The following is a 21,688-nucleotide window of genomic DNA, read 5'->3' as shown; positions in this document are numbered from 1 at the left end:
GAGGACACAGCCTCAAGATAAGGAGGGGGCAATTTAGATCAGAGTTGAGGAGGAACTTCTTCACTCAAAGGGTGGCGAATCTCTGGAATTCTGTGCCCGTTGAAGTGGTGGAGGCTACCTCGCTAAATATATTTAAGTCACGGGTAGATAGGTTTTTGATAGACAGGGGAATTAAGGGTTATGGGGAGAAAGGAGGAAAGTGGAACTGATCCACTTCAGATCAGCCATGAGCTTATTGAATGGCGGGGCAGGCTCGAAGGGCTAGATGGCCTACTTCTGTTCCTATTTCTTATGTTCTTATGTTCTTATGCCACACAGCAGCCATCTTGCACAGAGCACGGAGGTGAATCATCGCTTTTTGGGGATATTGGTTGAGGGGTAAAAGTTTGCACAGAATCCAAGTCGATAGTCAAAGAAAAGTACAGCGCAGGAACAGGCCCTTCGGCCCTCCAAGCTTGTGCCATTCATGATGCCTGCCTAAACTAAAACTGTATGCACTTACAGAGTCCGTATCCTTCCATTCCCATCCTATTCATTATTCACCTAGTTACCCCTTAAATGTCGCTATAGTACCTCCTCCCACCATCTTCCCAGGCAGTGCATTTTAGACATTCACCACACTCTGTCTAAAAAACTTGCCTCGCTCATGTGGTGCCAATGTGGCATTTCCTTCATGATTGTACTGGACTTGCACTACGGAAGAGGTTTACCAGGATGTTGCCTCGTCTGGAGGGTATTAGCTATGAGGAGAGGTTGGATTAACTTGGTTTGTTCTCACTGGAAAGACGGAAGTTGAGGGGTGACCTGATAGAAGTTTACAAGATTATGAGGGGCATGGACAGAGTGGATAGGCAGATGCTCTTCCCCAGAGTTGAAAAGTCAAGTACTGGGGGACATAGGTTTAAGGTGCATGGGGAAAAGTTTAGAGGAGATGTGCGAGGCAAGTTTTTCAGGCAGAGTGTGGTGAAGTCTGGGGAGGTGGTGGGAAGACGTACGATAGCGACATTTAAGGGGCAACTAGATACATGAGTAGGATGGGAATGGAAGGGTATGGACTCCATAAGTGCATATGGTTTTAGTTTAGACCCGCACCATGATCGACATAGGCTTGGAGGGCCAAAGGGCCTATTCCTGTGCTGTACTTTTCTTTGACTATAAATTTGGATGATGTGCCCAAGACCTTGGCGGGGGGAGGTGTGGTGGTTCAAAGCCATAACATAAGAATATAAGAACATAAGAACATAAGAAATAGGAGCAGGAGTAGGCCATCTGGCCCTTTGAGCCTGCCCCGCCATTCAATAAGATCATGGCTGATCTGTCGTGGCTCAGTTCCACATTCCCGCCCTCTCCCCATAACCCTTAATCCCCTCTCTTATCAAAAACCCATCAACCCGCGTCTTAAAAATATTTAGCGAGGTAGCCTCCACCACTTCAACGGGCAGAGAATTCCAGAGATTCTCCACCCTTTGAGTGAAGAAATTCTTCCTCAACTCCGTTCTAAACCGCCCCCCCTTTATCTTGAGGCTGTGCTCCCTAGTCCTACTGTCCTTTCTGAGCGGGAAGAGTCTCTCCACCTCTATCCTATCCATCCCATTCATCATCTTATATGTCTCAATGAGATCTCCCGTCATTCTTCTAAACTCTAATGAGTACAAGCCTAGTTTATTCAGCCTCTCCTCATAGCTCAACCCCCTCAACTCCGGCATCAGCCTAGTAAACCTCCTCTGCACTCCCTCCAAGGCCAAAATATCTTTGTGTAAGTACGGCGCCCAAAACTGCACACAGTACTCCAGCTGCGGCCTCACCAATGCCCTATACAGCCGCAGCAAGACCTCCCTACCTTCTCAAAGGGACAGATGCTACCATTTGTGCCAAGCTGATATCTCACAGCTCCCCACCACCCCCTCAACTATTATCAAATCTAAAGTCAAACATAATTGGAGTCTATTTTAAATCTCCCAGTGAATTTATTTTTCTGGTTTATTTTTTTCCGGTTATTTTTGCCTTCGGTTGCATTGCAATAGTTACTGATGTGACCTATCTCCTAAAGATTGAAAATGATCTTATCAAGACTGATAGTATAAAACATTTTTTGGCAATGTTGTTTTATATGCATCTTCACCTGGAATATCCTAGATCTTTCTATCAATGTGATTACTTTTCAATTGACCGAGGGCAACGAAAAAAGTCTGCTGTGAAAATATACATTTATTTTCGTATGATTTGATGCAGAATTATAAAATCATTGAATCCCTACAGTGTAGAAGGAGGCCATTTGGCCCATAGAGTCTTCACCAACCACAAGCCTACCCAGCCCCTATCCCCATATCTTACCCTAGCTAGTCCCCCTGACACTTAAGGGACAATTTAGCATGGCCAATCCACCTAACCCACACATCTTTGGACTGTGGTAGGAAACTGGAGCATCTGGAGGAAACACACGAGAAACGGGGAGAATGTGCAAACTCCACACAGACAGTGACCCAAGCCAGGAATTGAACCTGGGTCCCTGGTGTTGGGAGGCAGCAGTGCTAACCACTGTGCCACCATGCCACCCATGTGCCACTCCTTATTATATTCACATGTGCACTGTAGACATTGGTGAAATGTTTTGACCCTTGAACTGATGCTTCAGAAAGCATCAACTCAATGGACATCACCTCTGTGATTTTTCTGAGGTTGTACAATTATGCTGGTCAACAATTCCTGAAGGAATGCAAAACAGCACACTACACCCTGTTCTGCACACTTCTTTCTCAACAGTCATTGGTAATCCTTTACAGAGTAACCCTTCTCTTTCGATCCCATTAATCACAATGCAACATCTTAACCTGAAAGGATGAATGTGTCTGCAAGTCTAGGACACACTGAAACACTATACGTTATAACAACTTAGGGTGGCTCAGTGGTTAGCACTGCTGCCTCAAAGTGGCAGGAACCTGGGCTCGATTCCTGGCTTGGGCCGCTGTCTGTGTGGAGTCTGAATGTTCTCCCCGTGCCTGTGTGGGTTTCCTCCGGGTGCTCCAGTTTTGTTCCACACTTCAAAGATGTGCGGGTTAGGTGGATTGGCCATGTTAAATTGCCCCTTAGTGTCAGGGGTCTAGCTAGGGTAAATGCATGGATTGTGGGGTTAAGTTCTGTGTAGGATTATAGAGTTCATAGAATCCTACAGTACAGAAAGATGCCATTCGGCCCATTAGTCCATACCAACCGCAATCCCACCCAGGCCCCATCCTCATATCCCTACATATTTACCCACTAATCCCGCTAACCTATGCATCCTGGGGCACTAAGGGGCAATTTAGAATGACCAACCAACCTAGCCCGCACATTTTTGGATGGTGGGCATCCAAAGCACCCGGAGGAGACCCACGCAGACACAAAGAGAACATGCAAACTCCACACAGACAGTGACCTGAGCCAGGATTCGAACCCAGGTCCCTGGAGCTGTGAAGCAGCAGTGCTAACCACTGTGCTACCGTGCTGCCCATTGTGGTTGGTGCAGACTCGTTGGGTTGAATGTCCTCCTCCTGCACCGTGTAGGGATTCTATATAAAAAAAATTACGCCTTTGATATTATAATGACTACTTTTGAAATGTGCCCTATGAAAATTGTAACATTTCGCATAATTAAGTTAGAATTCAATTAGAATGCAAGGTGGATACAGGCGAGTGAAGCAATTTGACCAATCCCAGCTCAATAACCTGGATAATCATTAATGTGCTCATTGTTTTCGGGGTTCTGGACTGGATGCTGAGGATATTTATTAGAATGGTACCAGGAATGAAGGACTTCAGTTTTGTGGAGAGACTGGAGAAGCTGATATTGTTCTAATCAGATCAGCAGAGGTTAAGGGTAGATTGAATGCTGGCAGTTAAAATTACAATGTGTTATGATAAGAATAGACAGCAGGAATTGTTTGGCACTGGCAGGAAAGTTAGCAAGCAGAGGAACAGATTTCAGATAATTGACAGAACAACCAGGAATAGATGAGAATTTATTTTGCTAAGAGCCTGCTCAGATCTGAACAGGAGGGACAGCCCGAACCCACAATAAAGTCCCCAAAGTCTACCTGGCGGCCTTGCCGTGTGGCATGGGAGCTACCCCACTCCTGATAAAATGGTTTAAGGAGTCCCTAAAGAGGCCATTAATTGTCCAATTCCAAGCCTCTAGTGCAGGAGAGTTGACCAAAACCTCCCTCTGTCCTGAAGTTGTTGATAAGCTGCCTGTAGAGGTGGGTAACTGATGGGCCTGGTGCCCTTTTCCAACCATCGCTCCCAAAGTTATGCACCCTGGCATCTCCCAGCATGCAGTTGGTGTTGGGGAGTGTATGAAATTCCACCTCGCACATCTCCTCTATACTTTTCCCCATGCACCTTAAACCTATGTCCCCCAGTACTTGACTTTTCAACTCTCGGAAAGAGCATCTGCCTATCCACTCTGTCCATGCCCTATTTGTATGGGACCACTGCATTAGCAAATTAATGAGAAAGTTATCTTTAATTGTCTAGACAACTGCTAAATTCCGTCATTCCACTCTGTCCATGCCCCTCATAATCTTGTAAACCTCTATCATTGTTCTCATAGGGTGACTCGGATTGCATGCTGTACTCTTTAAGGGAGCAGCGCCAGGGATCCAGGGATTCAATTCTGGCCTTGGGTCAGTGTTTGTGTGGAGTTTGCACATTCTCCCTACATCTGCATGGGTTTCCTCCGGGTGCTCTGGCACACTCCAAAGATGTGTGGGTTAGGTTGATTGGCCATGCTAAATTTTCCCATAGTGTCAGGGAGATTAGCAGGATAAATATGTGGGATTATGGGAATAGAGCCTGGGTGGGATTGTGGGTGGGGCAGACTCTATGGGCCAAATGGCCTCCTTCTGCACTGTAAGGATTCTATGAAAAGACTAGCTAAGGTTCGCTATGATGAAAAACATTCCTGTAGTATCTTTTTTCCTAAATTTTCAGATTCTGGCTAACCTGTTTCAGATTTCATAGCATGTACAGAACCTTATTTACTCATAACATGGTATTAAACACAGTGTGGTGTGGAGCCAGTTGTGGCAACAAGGAATCTTGTAGATTTCTTTAAAAGGAATATGCTTTTAGAAGGTTAAAAAAATATTTGTTTTGGTTGGATGCTACCAGGACTTGATGGTTTGAGTTATAAGGAGAGGCTGGATAGACTGGGACTTCTTTCCCTGGAGCATAGGAAGCTTAGAGGTGAACTTATAGAGGTCTATAAAATAATGAAGGGCATAGATCAGCTAGATAGTCAATATCCTTTCCCAAAGGTAGGGGAGTCTAAAACTAGAGGGCATAGGTTTAAAGGGGAGAGGGGAGAGATACAAAAGGGTCCAGAGGGGGAGTTTTTTCACACAGAGGATGGTGAGTGTCTGGAACAAGCTGCCAGAGGTAGTAGAAGCAGGTACAACTTTGTCTTTTAAAAAGCATTTAGACAGTTACATGGGTGAGATGAGTACAGAGGGATATGTGCCAAACGTAGGCAATTGGGACTAGCTTAGTGATTAAGAAAAAGGAGCGCATGGACAAGTTGGGCCAAAGGGCCTGTTTCCATGTTACAAACTTTTGTGACTCTGTGGTACTTTTAAAATGGCAATGTGATATTGTTAAATTTGGAGACTTCCCTGCAACATTTCCATCCCTTCAGTTAGCATCTCCTTTGACCCCCACATCAATTCATAGAGTCACAAAAGAAGGCGATGTGGATTGTCAATCGATTGCTGGCCCTTTGAGTGAGCTTTCCAGTTAGACCCACTACCCTACTCTCTTGTTGTTCTGTGTCCCTTATGAAAATTGCAAGTGAACTATTGAGTCTGCTTCCATTACCTGTTCAGAAATAAAGAAAATTTACATCTCCCTCTCTCATTGTCTGAAACATGTGTCCTTGGCTAGGGATTTCACTGCCAATGGAAATGGTTTCTCCCTGTGTATTCTATCCAAACCCATCATAATCTTAAAATTATGCATAACATGGCATAGTGGTTAGCACTACTGCCCCACAGTGCCAGGGGCGTGGGTTTAATTCTGGTCTTGGGTCACTGTTTGTGTAGAGTTTGCATGTTCTCCCTGTGTCTGCATGGGTTTTCTCTGAGTGCTGTGGTTTCCTCCCACAGTCCAAAGATGCGCTGGTCAGATGGATTGACCATGCTAAATTGCCCCTTTGTGTCCAAAGCTGTGCTTATTAGGTGGATTGACCATGGTAAATTGCCCCATTGTATGCAGAGGTGTTCAGGTTAGCTGGATTGGCTATGGTAAAAGTGCATGGGGTTACAGGGATAGGGTGGGGGTATGTGGCAAAGCTGCATAAGATGCTGTTTCAGACAGTCGGTGCAGACTCAATGGGCCAAATGGCCTCTTTGGCACTGTAGGAATTTTACATCTCTATGGTTCTAACCCTCAGCTTCTGCCATATGAGGAAGATAGTGTGCAAATTTGATGTTCCAGACCGTTGGACTTATACAGTAAACTTTTTAATTTCAAAGCTTCCGCGAAGAGCAAAGTTTGTAAAGACTGGGAGGGAAGACTTCAGGCAAGTCTGGCAGTAGTGATTAGCTGATGTAAAACTTGCCTTTTAGTATTGCAGATTGAAAGTGAGTTTAGAAGTTAAGCTTATTTATTAGTGTCACAAATAGGCTTGCATTAACACTGCAATGAAGTTACTGTGAAAATCCCCTAGTCGCCACACTCCAGTGCCTGCTCGGGTACACTGAGGGAGAATTTAGCACAGCCAATGCACCTAATCAGTCCGTCTTTCAGATTGTGGGAGGCAACTGGAGCACCTGGAGGAAACTCACACAGACACGGGAAGAATGTGCAGACTCCGCACAGATAGTGACTCAGACCGGGAATTGAACCTAGGTCCTTAGCGCTGTGAGGCAGCAGCGCTAACCACTTTGCCACCGTGAAGGGGGAGGCAACTGAAGGGGGCGAAGAGTTCAACAGGTTTGAGCTCCTGTAAAAACTTCTGAATCTCCTGCTCTTTCTTTTGCTGGTGCATTTTACTGTAAGACAAATGTTGGTAGAGAGATGTTGTAGCCGTCTCCCGTGACTGTCAATTCGCCCCGCTGTGTTTTCTGTGCCACGTCTGTCTGTTTAACCTTTTCACTTTGTTCCTCATCTCCCTGCTACAGAGCTGAAACACGAGATTCACGTTTGGAGACTGACAGCTCAGCGCATTAACCCCGCCAGCCGAGAGGAGACCGCAGTGAAGTGCCTGCTAATGCAAAAAGTTCTCAATCTGGAGAATGTGCTCAGGAAAAAGCTCAGGACCTTTCAAAGGTTTGTGTTTATTTTTGCCCTTCGCTGTTGGAGCTTTGTTGGTGCGGTTGTAGAATTGCAATTAAGCTATAGCCCGCCAAGTACCTGAGCAATTATCTTCACACAGAGCTCCCAGTGGGACTTCAGGCCAATCAACCTGAACGACTGACTTGTATTTAAATGCAACTGATTTATACTTCATATCCAAATTCAGTCCCCATTGCAGTCGTCCAACGCCAATTAGTTGTGCCATGTTCCATGCTGATTTAATTCTCACCGTTTCTCATACATGGTAGCCAGGAGGAAGAGCTGGCTCACGGCAGCTGACATTACCACTGTTCAGGGGTGATATCGAGGGCTGTTTATTGATTCAGGCCTGTACCTCTCCTAGTCTGAATGTCAAACTCTTTCTCAATTTGAGCAGTGTTCCTCCTGGGCCTGCCTCGCCTGAACGCACGCTTGTAGTTCAAAGGGTGGCAGCAGCTTAACAACCTGAGAATGCAGGCAGCTGATTGGATACTGGAGGACAGCCCAGAAAAAATGACCTTGTCTTTCATGACCCTCGGCCAGAGTTGATTGCTCTATTCAATCCAATATTCCCTCTCTGACTCCTTATTCACTCGTTGCATTTTGGATGTCCAGTGCATTTTTTTTTCTGCTAACTCCCTGATTTCATTCATCTATTGTTGATTTCTATGGGTGGCATGGTGACACAGTGGTTAACACTGTTGTCTTAGTGTGCCAGGGACCTGGGTTCGATTCCTGGCTTGGGTCACTGTCTGTGCAGAGTCTGCACATTCTGCATGGGTCTCCTCCTGATGCTCTCGTCTTCTTCTGAAAGACACGCTGGTTCGCTGCATTGCCCATGCTAAATTTTCCCTGAGTGTACCTGAACAGGTGCCAGAATGTGGCAACTAGGGGATTTTCCCTGTAACTTCATTGCAGTGTTAATGTAAGCCTACTTATGCCAATAAGAAATAAACTTTAAAATAGAATAAAATGTTGAAACTACTAGCACCAAACCGGAAATGATTTGCTATTCATTGGTCTTCCAGCATGCCTTTTCAAGCTAATCTGGGTGGCAAGATCTTGTGAGACTGAATACAACTGACCATAATTTTTCAGTATTTTCTGTGCAAACAAGACAAAAGTAATGGCATATTGATCAGATGCTTTGCATACTTGAATAAGGACTAAAATCAGAACGTTTGCAAGGAGGGAGGGAAGTTTTCGGGAAATAGCACCATAGAGTAGGTTCATAGTGCTTGAATCATCAGCTTCTGAAGTGAGCGCCATGCTGGCAGAATGGTTAACACTGCTGCCTTGCAGCGCCAGGGACCCAGGTTCGATTCCCAGCTTGGGCCACTGATTGCATGGAGTTTGCACATTCTCCTTGTGTCTGCGTGGGCTTCCTCTGGATGCTCTGGTTTCCTCCCACAGCCTGAAAGATGTGCCTATTAGGTGCATTGCCCATGCTAAATGCTCCCTCCACATACCCGAACAGGCGCCAGAGTGTGGCGATTAGGGGATTTTCACAGTAACATCATTGCAGTGTTAATGTAAGCATTGTGACGCTAATAAATAAATAAAAGATTGAGCAGTAAGGAATAAGAAATAATCCAAAAGTGAAAAAGTGGAGGCTTCGGACTGGTGGCTGGAAAAAGCTTCTCAGCAAAAGGCAGACTAGGTCAGAGAAGAGGTGGATGTGAGACCGAGTCTTGAAATCTTGCTGGTCCACAGTGAGACACCAGAGATTGACAAGTATTGGAGCACAGGATCATTAGTTAGCCATTCAATCCCTTGGGTTTTCTGCGCCATTCATTGAGATGTGAGCTGGTCCCCAGTCCAATTCATATTGGCTTCAAATCCTTTATCATCCTTAGTTTTTTAAAAAAATATATTGATAGCAGATTTAAAAATTACATCTGCCCGGAGCAGACATGAATATCATTGTAACTCTGAATTATTAATCATAGAATCCCTATAATTCAGAAGAAGGCCACTTGGCCCATCAAGTCTGCACTGACCACAATCCTACCCAGTTTCTATCCCCGTAATCCCATGTACTTACCCTTCTAATTCCCTGACAGTAAGGTGCAACTTGGTGTGGCCAATCAACCTAACCCGCATATCTTTGGACTGTGGGGGGAAACCGGAGGACCCGGAGGAAACCCACACAGACATGGGGAGAATGTCCCTGCAGACAGGCCAGAATTGAACCAAGGTTCCTGGTGCTGTAATCCTGCGTCCTCGATGTAATGTCTTCTACCTTTGTTTGAAATGAAGGAAGCAGAGCTGGAAATCCACTCTTGATCAGGTAATATCAAGTAAAAGTGTGAGCACATTTCTTCCTGGAATCAGCGCTGTTTGAGTGTTAAGTATGAAATCCTTGACTAGAGTTTGCTATTGTTTCATTTGTGAGACACAGGAGAATACAATGTTCTTGTAAATCCTGTCTGCATTTTATAGTTTTATTTCAGTTTGGATTAATCACTACAACATGCAAATGCATTGATTTCATTTTGTAACAATAGTCTTCTGTGTTTCAGACAAATTTCACATGACAACAAAAACTGGGAAACTAACATCCAGGAGCTGCAAAAAACGGTAAGAATGGTTTGATCTGCTAACTTTACTCTCAGAATATAAACCTCCGTCTGTCACATATTATGATTTCAAATTGGTCTGAAACAACCCTCATTTGTTATCTTTCAACCATTCCCATTTGATCACAACCTGAATCTGGATGATTATCATCTCCAACTTGTGAAGATGTGGATATCCAATATTGTTGGCAAATCTAATAATGATTAGATAATTAATTACATTTTCTGTGAATTGGAAAGGGCTTCTAGTCCATTTTACAGAATTGGGATAGTACCATAGGTTCAAACTGCGGCATCACTTAGGCCTTGCCCCTTGACACTGCCCAATGCCTGGTGAACAGTGTCAGAGTACCTGGCTGGCAGTGCCAGGCTGGAACTGCCCAATGGACACTGCCTGCTCCTGCCCTGATTACCTGGTGGCCTCAATGACCTCTGATCCCCCTGGTGAGACCATCACATCAGGACCCTTTGCTGGGCACCGTAAGTGATCCTCGCTGGTGAGTACCTCCACCGATAAGGTTATTAAGGCAAATGAGCCTAGACGATTGCCTCCCAAGCTCAATAAGAATATTTAAATCAGATAATGAATATTAAAGATGGCAGATTACGCCAGCAAACTGGGGTCGGTAAAATTGTGAGAGGCAAGAAACTGGGTGTGAACCCAGTTTCTGCCTCTCTTACAATCATACCATCTCACTATGCCAATCGACCTGCACGACGAGCTGGTAAGATCACCACCGCGCCCCCCCCCCCCACCCCCCCCGCCTCAATCTTCCAGTCCTTACACCCCGATGGATCTAACACCCAAACTTTTTGACCTTCTATCCTATAAATTGCCATCATTGTTATGTATGAAAATACAAAATAGGAGCAGAAATAGCCATTTGGCCCCTCAAGCCTGCTGCGACACTCAATAAGATCATGATGGATCTGTCAGGGTTTTGAGTTCTACATCCCACATAGAATTCCTACAGTGCAGAAAGAGGCCATTGAGTCTGCACCGAGCATCCCGCCCTGGCTCTCCACTCCGCCCTATTCCCCATAACCCCATGCATTTACCATGGCTGATCCCTCTAACCTACACAGTTTTGGACAAGAAGGGGCAACTTAGCATGGCCAATCCACCTAACCTGCACATCTTTGGGTTGTGAGAAGAAACTGGAGCACTCAGAGAGATGGGGGTGTGGGGGGAGGGGAACCTTATGGCCTCACTCGAGCAAGACCAGGAATTCCCACCCGAAGTCAGTGGGCATTTCTGTTGTCGCCCCTCACCCGCTCCGATTCCATGACAGGAGGGGTGGGTGGAATTCCGGTGAGGGAGAGCGTGCAAACTCTGTACAGTCACCCAAGGCTGGAATTGAATAGGGTCCTTGGCGCTGTGAGGCAGCAATATTAACCATTGTGTCACCCTATCTCCCAATAATCTCTGAATCCCCCCTTGCCTATCAAGAATCTATCTATCCCTGTCTTAAGAATATTCAGTGATCCCGCTTCCACTGTCTTCTGATGCTTCCAAAGTCGCACAAGCTTCTGAGAGGGAAGGAATTCTTCTCATCTCTGTCCTATAAGGGCGACCCCTAATTTTAACACAGTGCCCCCTGGTTCCCACAAGAGGAAACATCCTTCCAACATTCCTTGTTCGTGCTCTGTATGGTGGATCGTTGATCTTAAGTAGCTTAATGTCAAGAAATCATTGGTGACTGTAGCTTAAACTGAGGTGGGACAGGAAACACCAGAGTTTTATTTGGTAGCATCGATTCTTCCTGGTTTATTTTAAACAGTAGTTACTGGATACAAATGATAAGTGCTAAAGTTGCTTCACCGCTATATAAGATCCAGCGCAGCACTGCTAATGTAGAAATTACCTTCTTATGAAATAAAGGCCAACTTAATAAACTATTCAATCCCTACAGCCTGTTCCGCTATTTAATTAGATTATGGTTGTTCTCTGCCTTAGTTCTGTCCTTCCCAGCTCTTTTACCCATATCTGTTGATATCCTTTAGCTAACAGAAATAAGATCAATCTCAAATTTGAAATTTTTTATTGACTAAGCAGCATTCACAGTCGTTCAGGGATACAGGTTCCAGATTACCACTGCATATGCCTGAAAAAGTGCTTCCTAATTTCACACCTTATTTTATTTATGTATTTATTTATTCATTAGTGTCACAAGTAGGCTTACATTAACGCTGCAATGAAGTTACTGTGAAAAACCCCTAGCTGCCACACGACGGTGCCTTTCCGGGTACACTGAGGGAGAATTTAGCGTGGCCAATGCACACAATCTACACACTCGGGGGAGAATGCACAGGCAGTGACCCAAGCTGGGAATCGAACCTGGGTCCCTGGCGCTGTCGGGCAGCAGTGCTGACCATTGTGCCACTGTGCCGCCCAATAACCTAACTAGCCTAGCTCCGATTTAATAAAGATTATGGCTCAGGTTGTTGCCATATCACACTGTCGCGGTGAAAATCCCTAAAATGGCTGAACGTCCCAAGCACTTTCCCTAAATCTGGCATTTTCTATTTGGCAAGGACAGGGCTGGAATCAGACTGGGGCTATGGGGGCAGCTAGCCATTTAATTCATCACCTCCCCAGCCTAAAATGGGGTTTTTAGAGGACCAGGAGTGTAAATACATAGAATGTGCCGATTAGAAGAGGTAAAAAGAGATTTGAATTAAACAGAAAATGTCAGAAAAATCTGGCAGCATCTGCAGAGAGAGAAACAGAGTTAATGGGTGGATTTATTCATCAAACCAACACTCACCCCCCCGCACCCCACCGTAGCCGCTGCAGGAAGGACCTTCTGGCCCTGCCAAAGTTGACGTGATTTCCTCTCCTGAACCACCACCGGTTTTCGTCAACTTTGGCGGGACCTGGTCTGGACCTTTGAAGTGGGGTTGGGGGGTGGGGGGGGGGGGGAGTGGGGAGAGTGGGGGGAAGGGGGAGAGTGGTGTTGTTCACTGACTTGAGAAGGGAGTCAGCTCCCTGGCCTCGTGTTCGTTGGTAAACGGTGACAAGGGTGAGGTTGGTTGGCTGGGGAACTTCTGTTCCTCTGACTCACAAACAGTGCTGGAAAGGCAGCATGAAGCAGTCACTGCCTCCCTTCAGCTGCTAGAAATGCTGAGGCTCAGGAAACCTTACCAGGCAGGTTTAATCTGGATGACACACTAAATATGAGGCATGCACCTCATTGCAATATTTAAATAGCCAAACGACCTCATGTGACCAAGTTGCTTGCCTACATCCTACCTCCTGCCTCTGTGTCTGTCTCTATTAAAACTGGAAGTGGGCAGGTTGGAGATGGGTTAGGGTCAGTTTTGAGATATATCATCAAATCCAATCCCACCCACTTTTATTGTTAAACTTACCTCTGGTTGGGTGAGAAAACTTACAAAAAAGAATTGTGATTATTCCCATTGCAGATATTATTCATTCTTTTGGGCACAAAGTACTGGATATTTGCAGAGTTTTAAGAGGCTATTAAAGGATTAGCTGTCTTTGATTCAGTTAGTGAATGTAAGTTTATTTATTTTAGGCACATTGGCCATTTGAAAGGATTGAACATCTTTAAATGTGTTTCCTGCATGGTTTTTTTTTCCAGTACCAAGTGTGGGTACATGAGGGCATTGTTAGATTTAAAAAAAAATCTCCTGAGTTCTGCCCATACGGGATACTGGGTGAGTGGCTATGGAGGTGGCATGAAGATGAGACGGAGGGGGTGGTGGGAGTGGGAGAGAGATATGAACGGATATATTGCTGGCGTGAGGGGTGAAGGCCTGGCAGCCTATTAGGAAACTGAGCAGAGACCTGAGGCAGCCCTCTAATCAGCCTGCCTCTAGGACCACCAGGAGCTGCCTGCATGCCCAACTCAATCATGCCACTGCCCACACTTTGTGCCTCCAGTTGAAGAAAGGTTAACATTGGAAATCAAGACAATAACAAAGAAAGCAATATTATCAAAAGAACAGCACATGAGATTCTGAGGCACCCAACCGGATGGTCAAGGCAATTCCAGCTGTACACGCTCATGCCAGTTAATGTTTGTTCCTGGTCAGCGGAGGACAGACAACTGAGAAGTAATGAGATTTGTTAGAGAGAAAAATAGACGGTGAAATGGCTTTCGAGTTATATAAGAAATCATGCAGAATTTTCCACCATGCATAAGATGGGGACAAAGTTCTGCCCCCTCGATCTTGCCATTAAAATAAGAGTATTTAAAATGGTAAGTAATTGATTTTCAGCTTGTCAAAACTCCAAGAAGAATTATTGATTGTTGGGTGGACCTGTGACTGGATTACTTTGCTGTCTTTCCTCCCTGTACACCACGTTTGATAATGTGATTCAATTTTTTTTCCTTTTCCGTCCCATTGATTTTATGAAGATAGCCGCAATCTTTTTCACCAAGTTTTATTTTTGTATCGATTATATCTTTGCAGCATAGGATAATGGACAAAGCCCTTCTGGTGAAGTGCTCAACTGTTCTGGGATTCGTTATCTTCATGTTCTTTCTCAACTCATTTGTCCCCAGTATCCATCTTGATCTGGGTAAGTAGGTCTTTGTGGAGGGATCTGCATCTTGTTGTCTCTCTGCGAATATAACCCATTACTCTACCTCTCAAAGATGTCCTTTGTGTATCATCACCAGTTCTCACTTGTTCCCAGCATTTTAATGAGCATGTATTAATACATTTTCAGGTTATTAAACCCTTTAAGTGTCTCTCAGTGAGCTAGTGTCTCTGCCTCTTGACCTACCCTTAACATTTTGCTCAGTCCAATAATGAGTTTTCTCCCAAACCTGACAGACGCAATGTGTGTCTGCCACACGTCTCTTGTGTTTTCTGTTCACATTTCAATCTTTTACACTGATATGCTTCGGATGAATTAATTAGCTGTGGAACACCCATTGGAAAACTTTTCTTCATTGTGAGTGTGGGACATGGAAACTACGCAGTAATGGTGGTTCTCCAACTTGTACCACCTTCAATCACAGCTCCCTATCTCAGTGATCATTCATTTCACCTTCCCTTCAGTCAAAACTGTTGTGACTTCAACTTATAATATGGAATCATAGAATTAGACTGTGCAGAAGGAGGCCATTTGGCCCATCGAGGCTGCACTGACAACAATCCCACCCAAGCCCTATCCTTGGAACCCCATGCATTTACCCTGCTAATCCCCCTGACACTAAGGAGCAACTTAGCATGGCCAACCCACCTAGCCCGCATCTTTTTGCACTGAGGGAGGAAACGAATCACCCGGAAGAAACCCACGCAGACATGGGGAGAATGTGCAAACCTCACACAGACAGTGTCCCAAGCCAGGAATCAAACCTGGGCCCCTGGCACTGTGAAGCAGCAGTGCTAAACACCATCATGCCATCTCTGAGGCACTGTGATACATTTAAATGGGTAGTGGTATTATCGCTAGACTATTAATCCAGAAACTCAGTTAATGTTCTGGGGACCAGGGTTCAAATCCTGCCATGGCAGATGGTGGAAATTGAATTCAATAAAAAATATCTGGAATTAAGGATCTACTGATACCCATGAAACCATTGTGGATAGTCAGAAGCTTTTTCCCAGGATGGAAGAATCAGTTACTAGGGGGCATAGGTTTAAGGTGCGAGGGGCAAGGTTTAAAGGCAGATTTTGTACACAGAGAGTAGTGGGTGGCTGGAACTCGTTGCTGGGGGAGGTAGTGGAAGCGGGTGCTGTAGTGACTTTTAAAGGGTGTCTTGACAAGTACATGAATAGAATGGGAATAGAGGGATATGGTCCCCGGAAGGGTAGGGGGTTTTAGTTAAGTTGGGCAGCATGGTCGATGCAAGCTTGGATGGCCAAAGGCCTATTCCTGTGCTGTAATTTTCTTTGTCCTTTGTTCGCTAAATATTTTTAAGACGCGGGTTGATGGGTTTTTGATAAGCGAGGGGATTAAGGGTTATGGGGAGAGGGCGGGAATGTGGAACTGAGACACGACAGATCAGCCATGATCTTATTGAATGGCGGGGCGGGCTCGAAGGGCTAGATGGCCTACTCCTGCTCCTATTTCTTATGTTCTTATGTTCTTTACTCACAGTGGCACAGTGGTTAGCACTGCTGCCTCACAGCACCAGGGACATGTGTTCAATTCCTGGCTTGGATGACTGTCTATGCTGAGGTTGCATCTTCCCCCCATTGCCTGTATGGGTTTTCTCCGGCTGCTCCAGTTTCCTTCCGTAGTCTGAAAGACGTGCTGGTTAGGTGCATTGGCCATTGTACCTGAACAGGTGCTGGAGTGTGGTGGTTTTCACATTAACTTCATCGCACTGTTAATGTAAGCTTACTTGTGACACTAATAAATAAACCAAACTAATAAAAAACTAGAACCTTAATATGTCACTGGTTGGACCTGAGTTATTGTGTGCCATTCTGAGCACCCCACTTTACAAAGGACAATAATGTCTCAAAGAGGATGTAAGGGAGACTTACTGAGAATGATGGCTTCACTCATGCAGGCAGTCAAGACAGCTGAGAGGATGAAGGGCAGATTTAATAGAGATATCCCAAATATTGGGAGATTTTGAAAAGCAGATTGCTCAGGATGAGATGCCTATGACAGCAAAATACTGCAGATGCTGGAAAAAAACAAAACAGAAAGTGCACGGGTCTGCGCAGGGCGAAAAAGATTAATGGGCAGAGTTTTTTCCCTCCACGTGGGGGCAGAAACCAAGGCAGGTGGGCAAAACATTTAGCATCACAGAATCTCTACAGTGCAGAAGGAGGCCATTCAACCCATTGGGTCTGCACCAACCACAACCAAGACATGACTTGCTTCCACTGCGGTTCGATGGGTTCTGAGGTGGCTGAAATGTCCGATGCATGATCTGCACACCCTGTCACTTGCAGGGTAGATGGTGTCAGAGGGCCAAGGTAGGTGAGAGGTTTGGAAGTTTGTGCACCGGATCTCTGATGCCTTGACTTTGTGCCTTGATGTGCTTAGTGCCTTCCTGAATGAACCTTCCCCATTTTGGTGGGTCACAAGCCAGGGACCCTTGTGCATTAACCAGGGATGTTTGATCTCACAAAGGCCACTTAGAGGACATCCCTAAAGCATTTCCGTTGTCCACTTGGGAGTCTCCTGCCAAGGCTATGTTGCTTCAGGAGTCTGGTGCCAGGCCTCATTTCTGATTTACCTCATCTCTGTCGATCTTTGGTGATATCCTGATGGTCGCCCTCATTCCGTTGCCAAGATTTTTCAATTAAAATGATCAGAAACTTCAAGCACAGATTTGATTTGATTTGATTTATTATTGACACATGTATTAGTTTCCAGTGAAGAGTATTGTTTCTTGTGCATTATACAGACAAAACATACCATTCATAAAGTACATAGGGGATTAGGCCAAGTAGGCTTGCATTAATACTTCAATGAAGTTACTGTGAAAATCCCCTATTCACCACACTCTGGCGCTTGCCAGAGGGAAAACTTAGCATGGCCAATTCATCTAACCAGCACATCTTTTGGATTGTTGGAGGAAATGGGCGTAACTGGAAGAAACCCATGCAGACATGGGCAGAACGTGCAGACTTCGCACAGTCACCCAAGCTGGGAATCAAACCCAGGTCTCTGGTGCTGTGAGGCAGCAGTGCAAACAACTGTGTCACCGTGCTGCTCCTCAATCCACAGGAGAGGAGAGAGTGCAGACTGTAGTGTGACAGTCATAGATACAGTATAGAGAAAGATCAACTAAATACAAGGTTGGTCCATTCAAAAATCAAATGGCAGCAGGGAAGAAGCTGTTCTTGAGTTGGTTGGTACGTGACCTCAGACTTTTGTGTACTCTTCCTGACGAGAAAAGGACGAAGAGAGAATGTCCGGGTGTGTAGGGTCCTTGACTGAATAGGAAAGTGGCTGCAAAAAGCAAAATAAAAATAAAACCATGTCATTGTCTATTTTTGTTGTTATTATGTATCTTATGGATGGCCAAAAGAGGAGACAAACCCACAGAGAAAAGTCTGCTGCAGTGATTTGTACGTGAGTCAGGACTGAAAATGAATCTAGTTGCAAAGTATTTGAAGGGCGAAGACTTGTTGAATCATAAATAGATTGAACTGTTTCAAAACTATGAAACCAATTGCAGGTAATTCTACGGGGCTGGGCTGGAGAATCTTACAATAAAAGGTTTGGATATTTTAGTTGCTGTGTAACTATGCTGAACTGCAATGAGTGATTGGAAAAGGTAGTTCAGAAATGTATTCTGGTGATTCTTGGAATAACGGTTTGAAATTCATCTGATTATACATGTCAGTGGCTGTGGTGTGGAGGAGTCTGTGCACTGAATGTTAAACAGGAAATCACAAGCCCTCATGATCAATGCACAGCGTAAGTGCCAATCCACACTGGGATCATCCAACTGCTTGGCACAGTGGTTAGCATTGATGCCTCACAGCGCCAGGGATCTGGTTCAATTTTGGCCTCAGGTGACTGTGTGGAGTTTGTATGTTCTCCCTGTATCTATGTGGGTTTCCTGAGGGTGCTCTGGTTTCTCCCACAGTCAAAGATGTGCAGGTTAGGTGGATTGGCCATGCTAAATTGCCCCTTAATGTCAGGGGGATTAGGAGGGTAAATATGTGGGGTTATGGGGATAGGGCCTGGATGGGATTGTGGTCAGTGCAGGCTTGATGGACCAAATGGCCTCCTTCTGTACTGTAGTCATTCTATGAGCAAATTCTGTGGTGAATACTCCATTAGAATTGAGTATCCGAAGGCTTTTATTCCTTTACGCTGCATCCAGCAACAACAGCTAATTCACGAGCCTGGCTCCTGGGATGGAAGGATTGGCGTATAGGAGAAATTGTGTTGACTTGTATTCACTGGGGTTTAGAATCGGCGACACGGTGGCGCAGTGGTTAATACCGCTGCTTCACAGCGCCAGGAACCAGGGTTCGATTCCCGGCTTGGGTCACTGTGCGGAGTTTGCATGTTCTCCCTATATCTGCGTAGATTTCCTCTGGGTGCTCCGGTTTCCGGATTGTCCATGATAAATTAATTTGATTCACTCCACGTGATATCAAGAAACAGCTGAAGGCGCTGGATACTGCAAAGGCTGTAGGCTCTCTCAATATTCTTGGAGGCTTGTCCTCCAGAACTTACCACACCCCGAGCTAAGCTGTTCCAGCACAACACTGGCAATGTACAACACTGCAAAGTGGAAAATTGTCCTGATATGTCCTCTACACACGAAACAGGACAAATTAAACCCAGCCAATTACTGCACAATCAGTCTACTCTCAATCATCAGCAAAGTGATAGAAGGCATCATTAAGAGTGCTATCAAGCAGCACTTACTCAGCAATAACCTGCTCATGAACACTCAGTTTGGGTTCTGTCAGATTCACTGATCTCATTACAGCCCTGGTTCAAACATAGACAAACGAGCTGAATGCCAGAGATGAGGTGAGAATGACTGCCCTTGACGTCCAGACAGCATTTAATGGCGTGTGACATCAAGGAGCCCTAGCAAAGCTGGAGTCAATGGGAATTGGGGAAATCTTTCTACTGGTTGGAGTCATACCTGGCACAAAGGTTGTGGTTGTTGGAAGTCGATCATCTCAGCTCCAGGACGCGGGGTCAGTGTGGACATCGGGCAGGGGTAAGGTTGGATTAGAACCTCAGGCCCTTTGAGGAAATAGTCATAGAATCCCTACAGTGCAGAAGGAGGACGTTCGGCCCATTGAGTCTGCACCAACCCACAATCTCACCCAGACCCTATTCCCATAACCCCAAGCACTTAGCTAGTGTGGTCCACTTTGGTAGGAATAATGGTAGGAAGGACTATTACTTAGGTGGCGAAAAACTGCAGCAGGCGACGGTGCAGTGGGACCTCGGGGTCCTTGTGCATGAGTCGCTAAAACCCAGCCTGCAGGTGGTCAGGAAGGCGAATGGGATGCTGGCCTTCATCGCGAGGGGGATTGAATATAAAAGTAGGGAGGTCTTGCTGCAGCTGTATAGGGCATTGGTGAGGCCGCAGCTGGAGTACTGTGTGCAGTTTTGGTCGCCGTACTTACGCAGGGATATTTTGGCCTTGGAGGGAGTGCAGAGGAGGTTTACTAGGCTGATGCCGGAGTTGAGGGAGTTGAGCTATGAGGAGAGGCTGAATAAACTAGGCTTGTACTCGTTAGAGTTTAGAAGAATGAGGAGAGATCTCATTGAGACGTATAAGATGATGAATGGGATGGATAGGATAGAGGTGGAGAGGCTCTTCCTGCTCAGAAAGGACAGTAGGACTAGGGGGCACAGCCTCAAGATAAAGGGGGGTGCGGTTTAGAACGGAATTGAGGAGGAACGTCTTCACTCAAAGGGTGGTGAATCTCTGGAATTCTCTGCCCGTTGAAGTGGTGGAGGCTGCCTCGCTAAATATTTTTAAGACGCAGGTTGATGGGTTTCTAATAAGAGAGGGGATTAAGGGTTATGGGGAGAGGGCGGGAATGTGGAACTGAGCCACGACAGATCAGCCATGATCTTATTGAATGGCGGGGCAGGCTTGAAGGGCTGGATGGCCTACTCCTGCTCCTATTTCTTATGCTCTTATGTTCTGATACTAAGTGGCAATTTAGCTTGGCCAATGCCTCTCCCGCCCCCCCCCGCTCCTTTCCTCATACCCTTTGATGGGAGTATTTAAATAATTGCCCACTCCTATCTGACTGTTCACACTTGGCATTTTACCCATGGGCAGTGTATTGTCAAAGTCTGGCCTTGGTAACATGCCTGGAACATCATCATGTAAATCCTACATTATGGAAAGGGGCCATTCAGCCCATCGATTCTGCACTGACCACAATCCCACCCAGGCCCTAATGCCACATATTTACCCTGCTAATCCCCTGACACTGGGGTGAATTTAGCATGGCCAAACAACCTAACCCGCACATCTTTGGACTATGGGAGGAAACCGGAGCAAACACCGCAGACGTGGGGAGAATGTGCAAACTCCACACAGTCACCCGAGGCCGGAATTAGAACATAGAACATAGAACACTACAGCACAAACAGGCCCTTTGGCCCACGAGTTGCGCCGATCACATCAACACCTACCAATCCATAGACCTATCTATAACCCCCAATCCCACTAAATCCCATATACTCATCCAGAAGTCTTTTAAAAGACCCCAGCGAGTTCGCCTCCACCACCACTGACGGCAGCCGATTCCATTCACTCACCACCCTCTGAGTGAAAAACTTACCCCTAACATCACTTCTGTACTTGCCTCCCCGCACCTTAAATCTGTGTCCGCTCGTAGCGACCATTTCAACCCGGGGAAATAGCTTCTGAGAATACACCCTATCTATTCCTCTCAACATTTTATAAACCTCTATCAGGTCACCTCTCAACCTTCGTCTCTCCAGGGAGAAGAGTCCCAGCTCCCTCAACCTATCTTCATAAGGCATGCCTCCCAATCCAGGCAACATCCTTGTAAATCTCCTCTGTACCCTTTCAATAGCTTCTACGTCCTTCCTATAGTGAGGCGACCAGAACTGCGCCTGGGTCCCCGGCACTGTGTTAACCACTGTGCCATTGTACTGCACTCATTGCTGCTTGGGATGACATTTCAGGTGTAATATTTATAGTGTAAATTGACACCATCGATCCTGCTGTCCTTTAAATGAAAACCGGGGAAATATCTAACGGCCAGCTGAATCGATATTGTCTGTTTTACATTACAGTTCAACGTCAGTGCAAAACTCACAAAGAACAGATATCTAATCAAAGCCCCCCAAGTCTAAACTGCAGAAGATGATGTATTCTGAAATAAAAAAA

The 21,688-nt window shown here is 45.6% G+C and overlaps 1 protein-coding gene across 1 annotated transcript in view; it reads left to right on the top strand.

Moving 5' to 3' along the window:
• The window catches only part of oca2 (oculocutaneous albinism II), a 358,743-nt gene that overhangs the window by 218,259 nt on the left and 118,796 nt on the right, over window positions 1–21,688 (top strand). Inside the window, exons 15-17 of the mRNA XM_080197616.1 lie at window positions 7,155–7,302; window positions 9,831–9,888; window positions 14,328–14,436. Coding sequence (XP_080053742.1) covers window positions 7,155–7,302; window positions 9,831–9,888; window positions 14,328–14,436 — 315 coding nt within the window. The remainder of the gene's footprint in view (window positions 1–7,154; window positions 7,303–9,830; window positions 9,889–14,327; window positions 14,437–21,688) is intronic.

This window comes from Carcharhinus amblyrhynchos, chromosome 10 (genome assembly GCF_965287045.1).
Source record: "Carcharhinus amblyrhynchos chromosome 10, sCarAmb.v2.hapA, whole genome shotgun sequence".
In the NCBI taxonomy this organism is placed as follows: domain Eukaryota; kingdom Metazoa; phylum Chordata; class Chondrichthyes; order Carcharhiniformes; family Carcharhinidae; genus Carcharhinus; species Carcharhinus amblyrhynchos.
The sequence above is the reverse complement of the archived record's forward strand: the minus strand, read 5'-3'. Positions and strand labels throughout refer to the sequence as shown.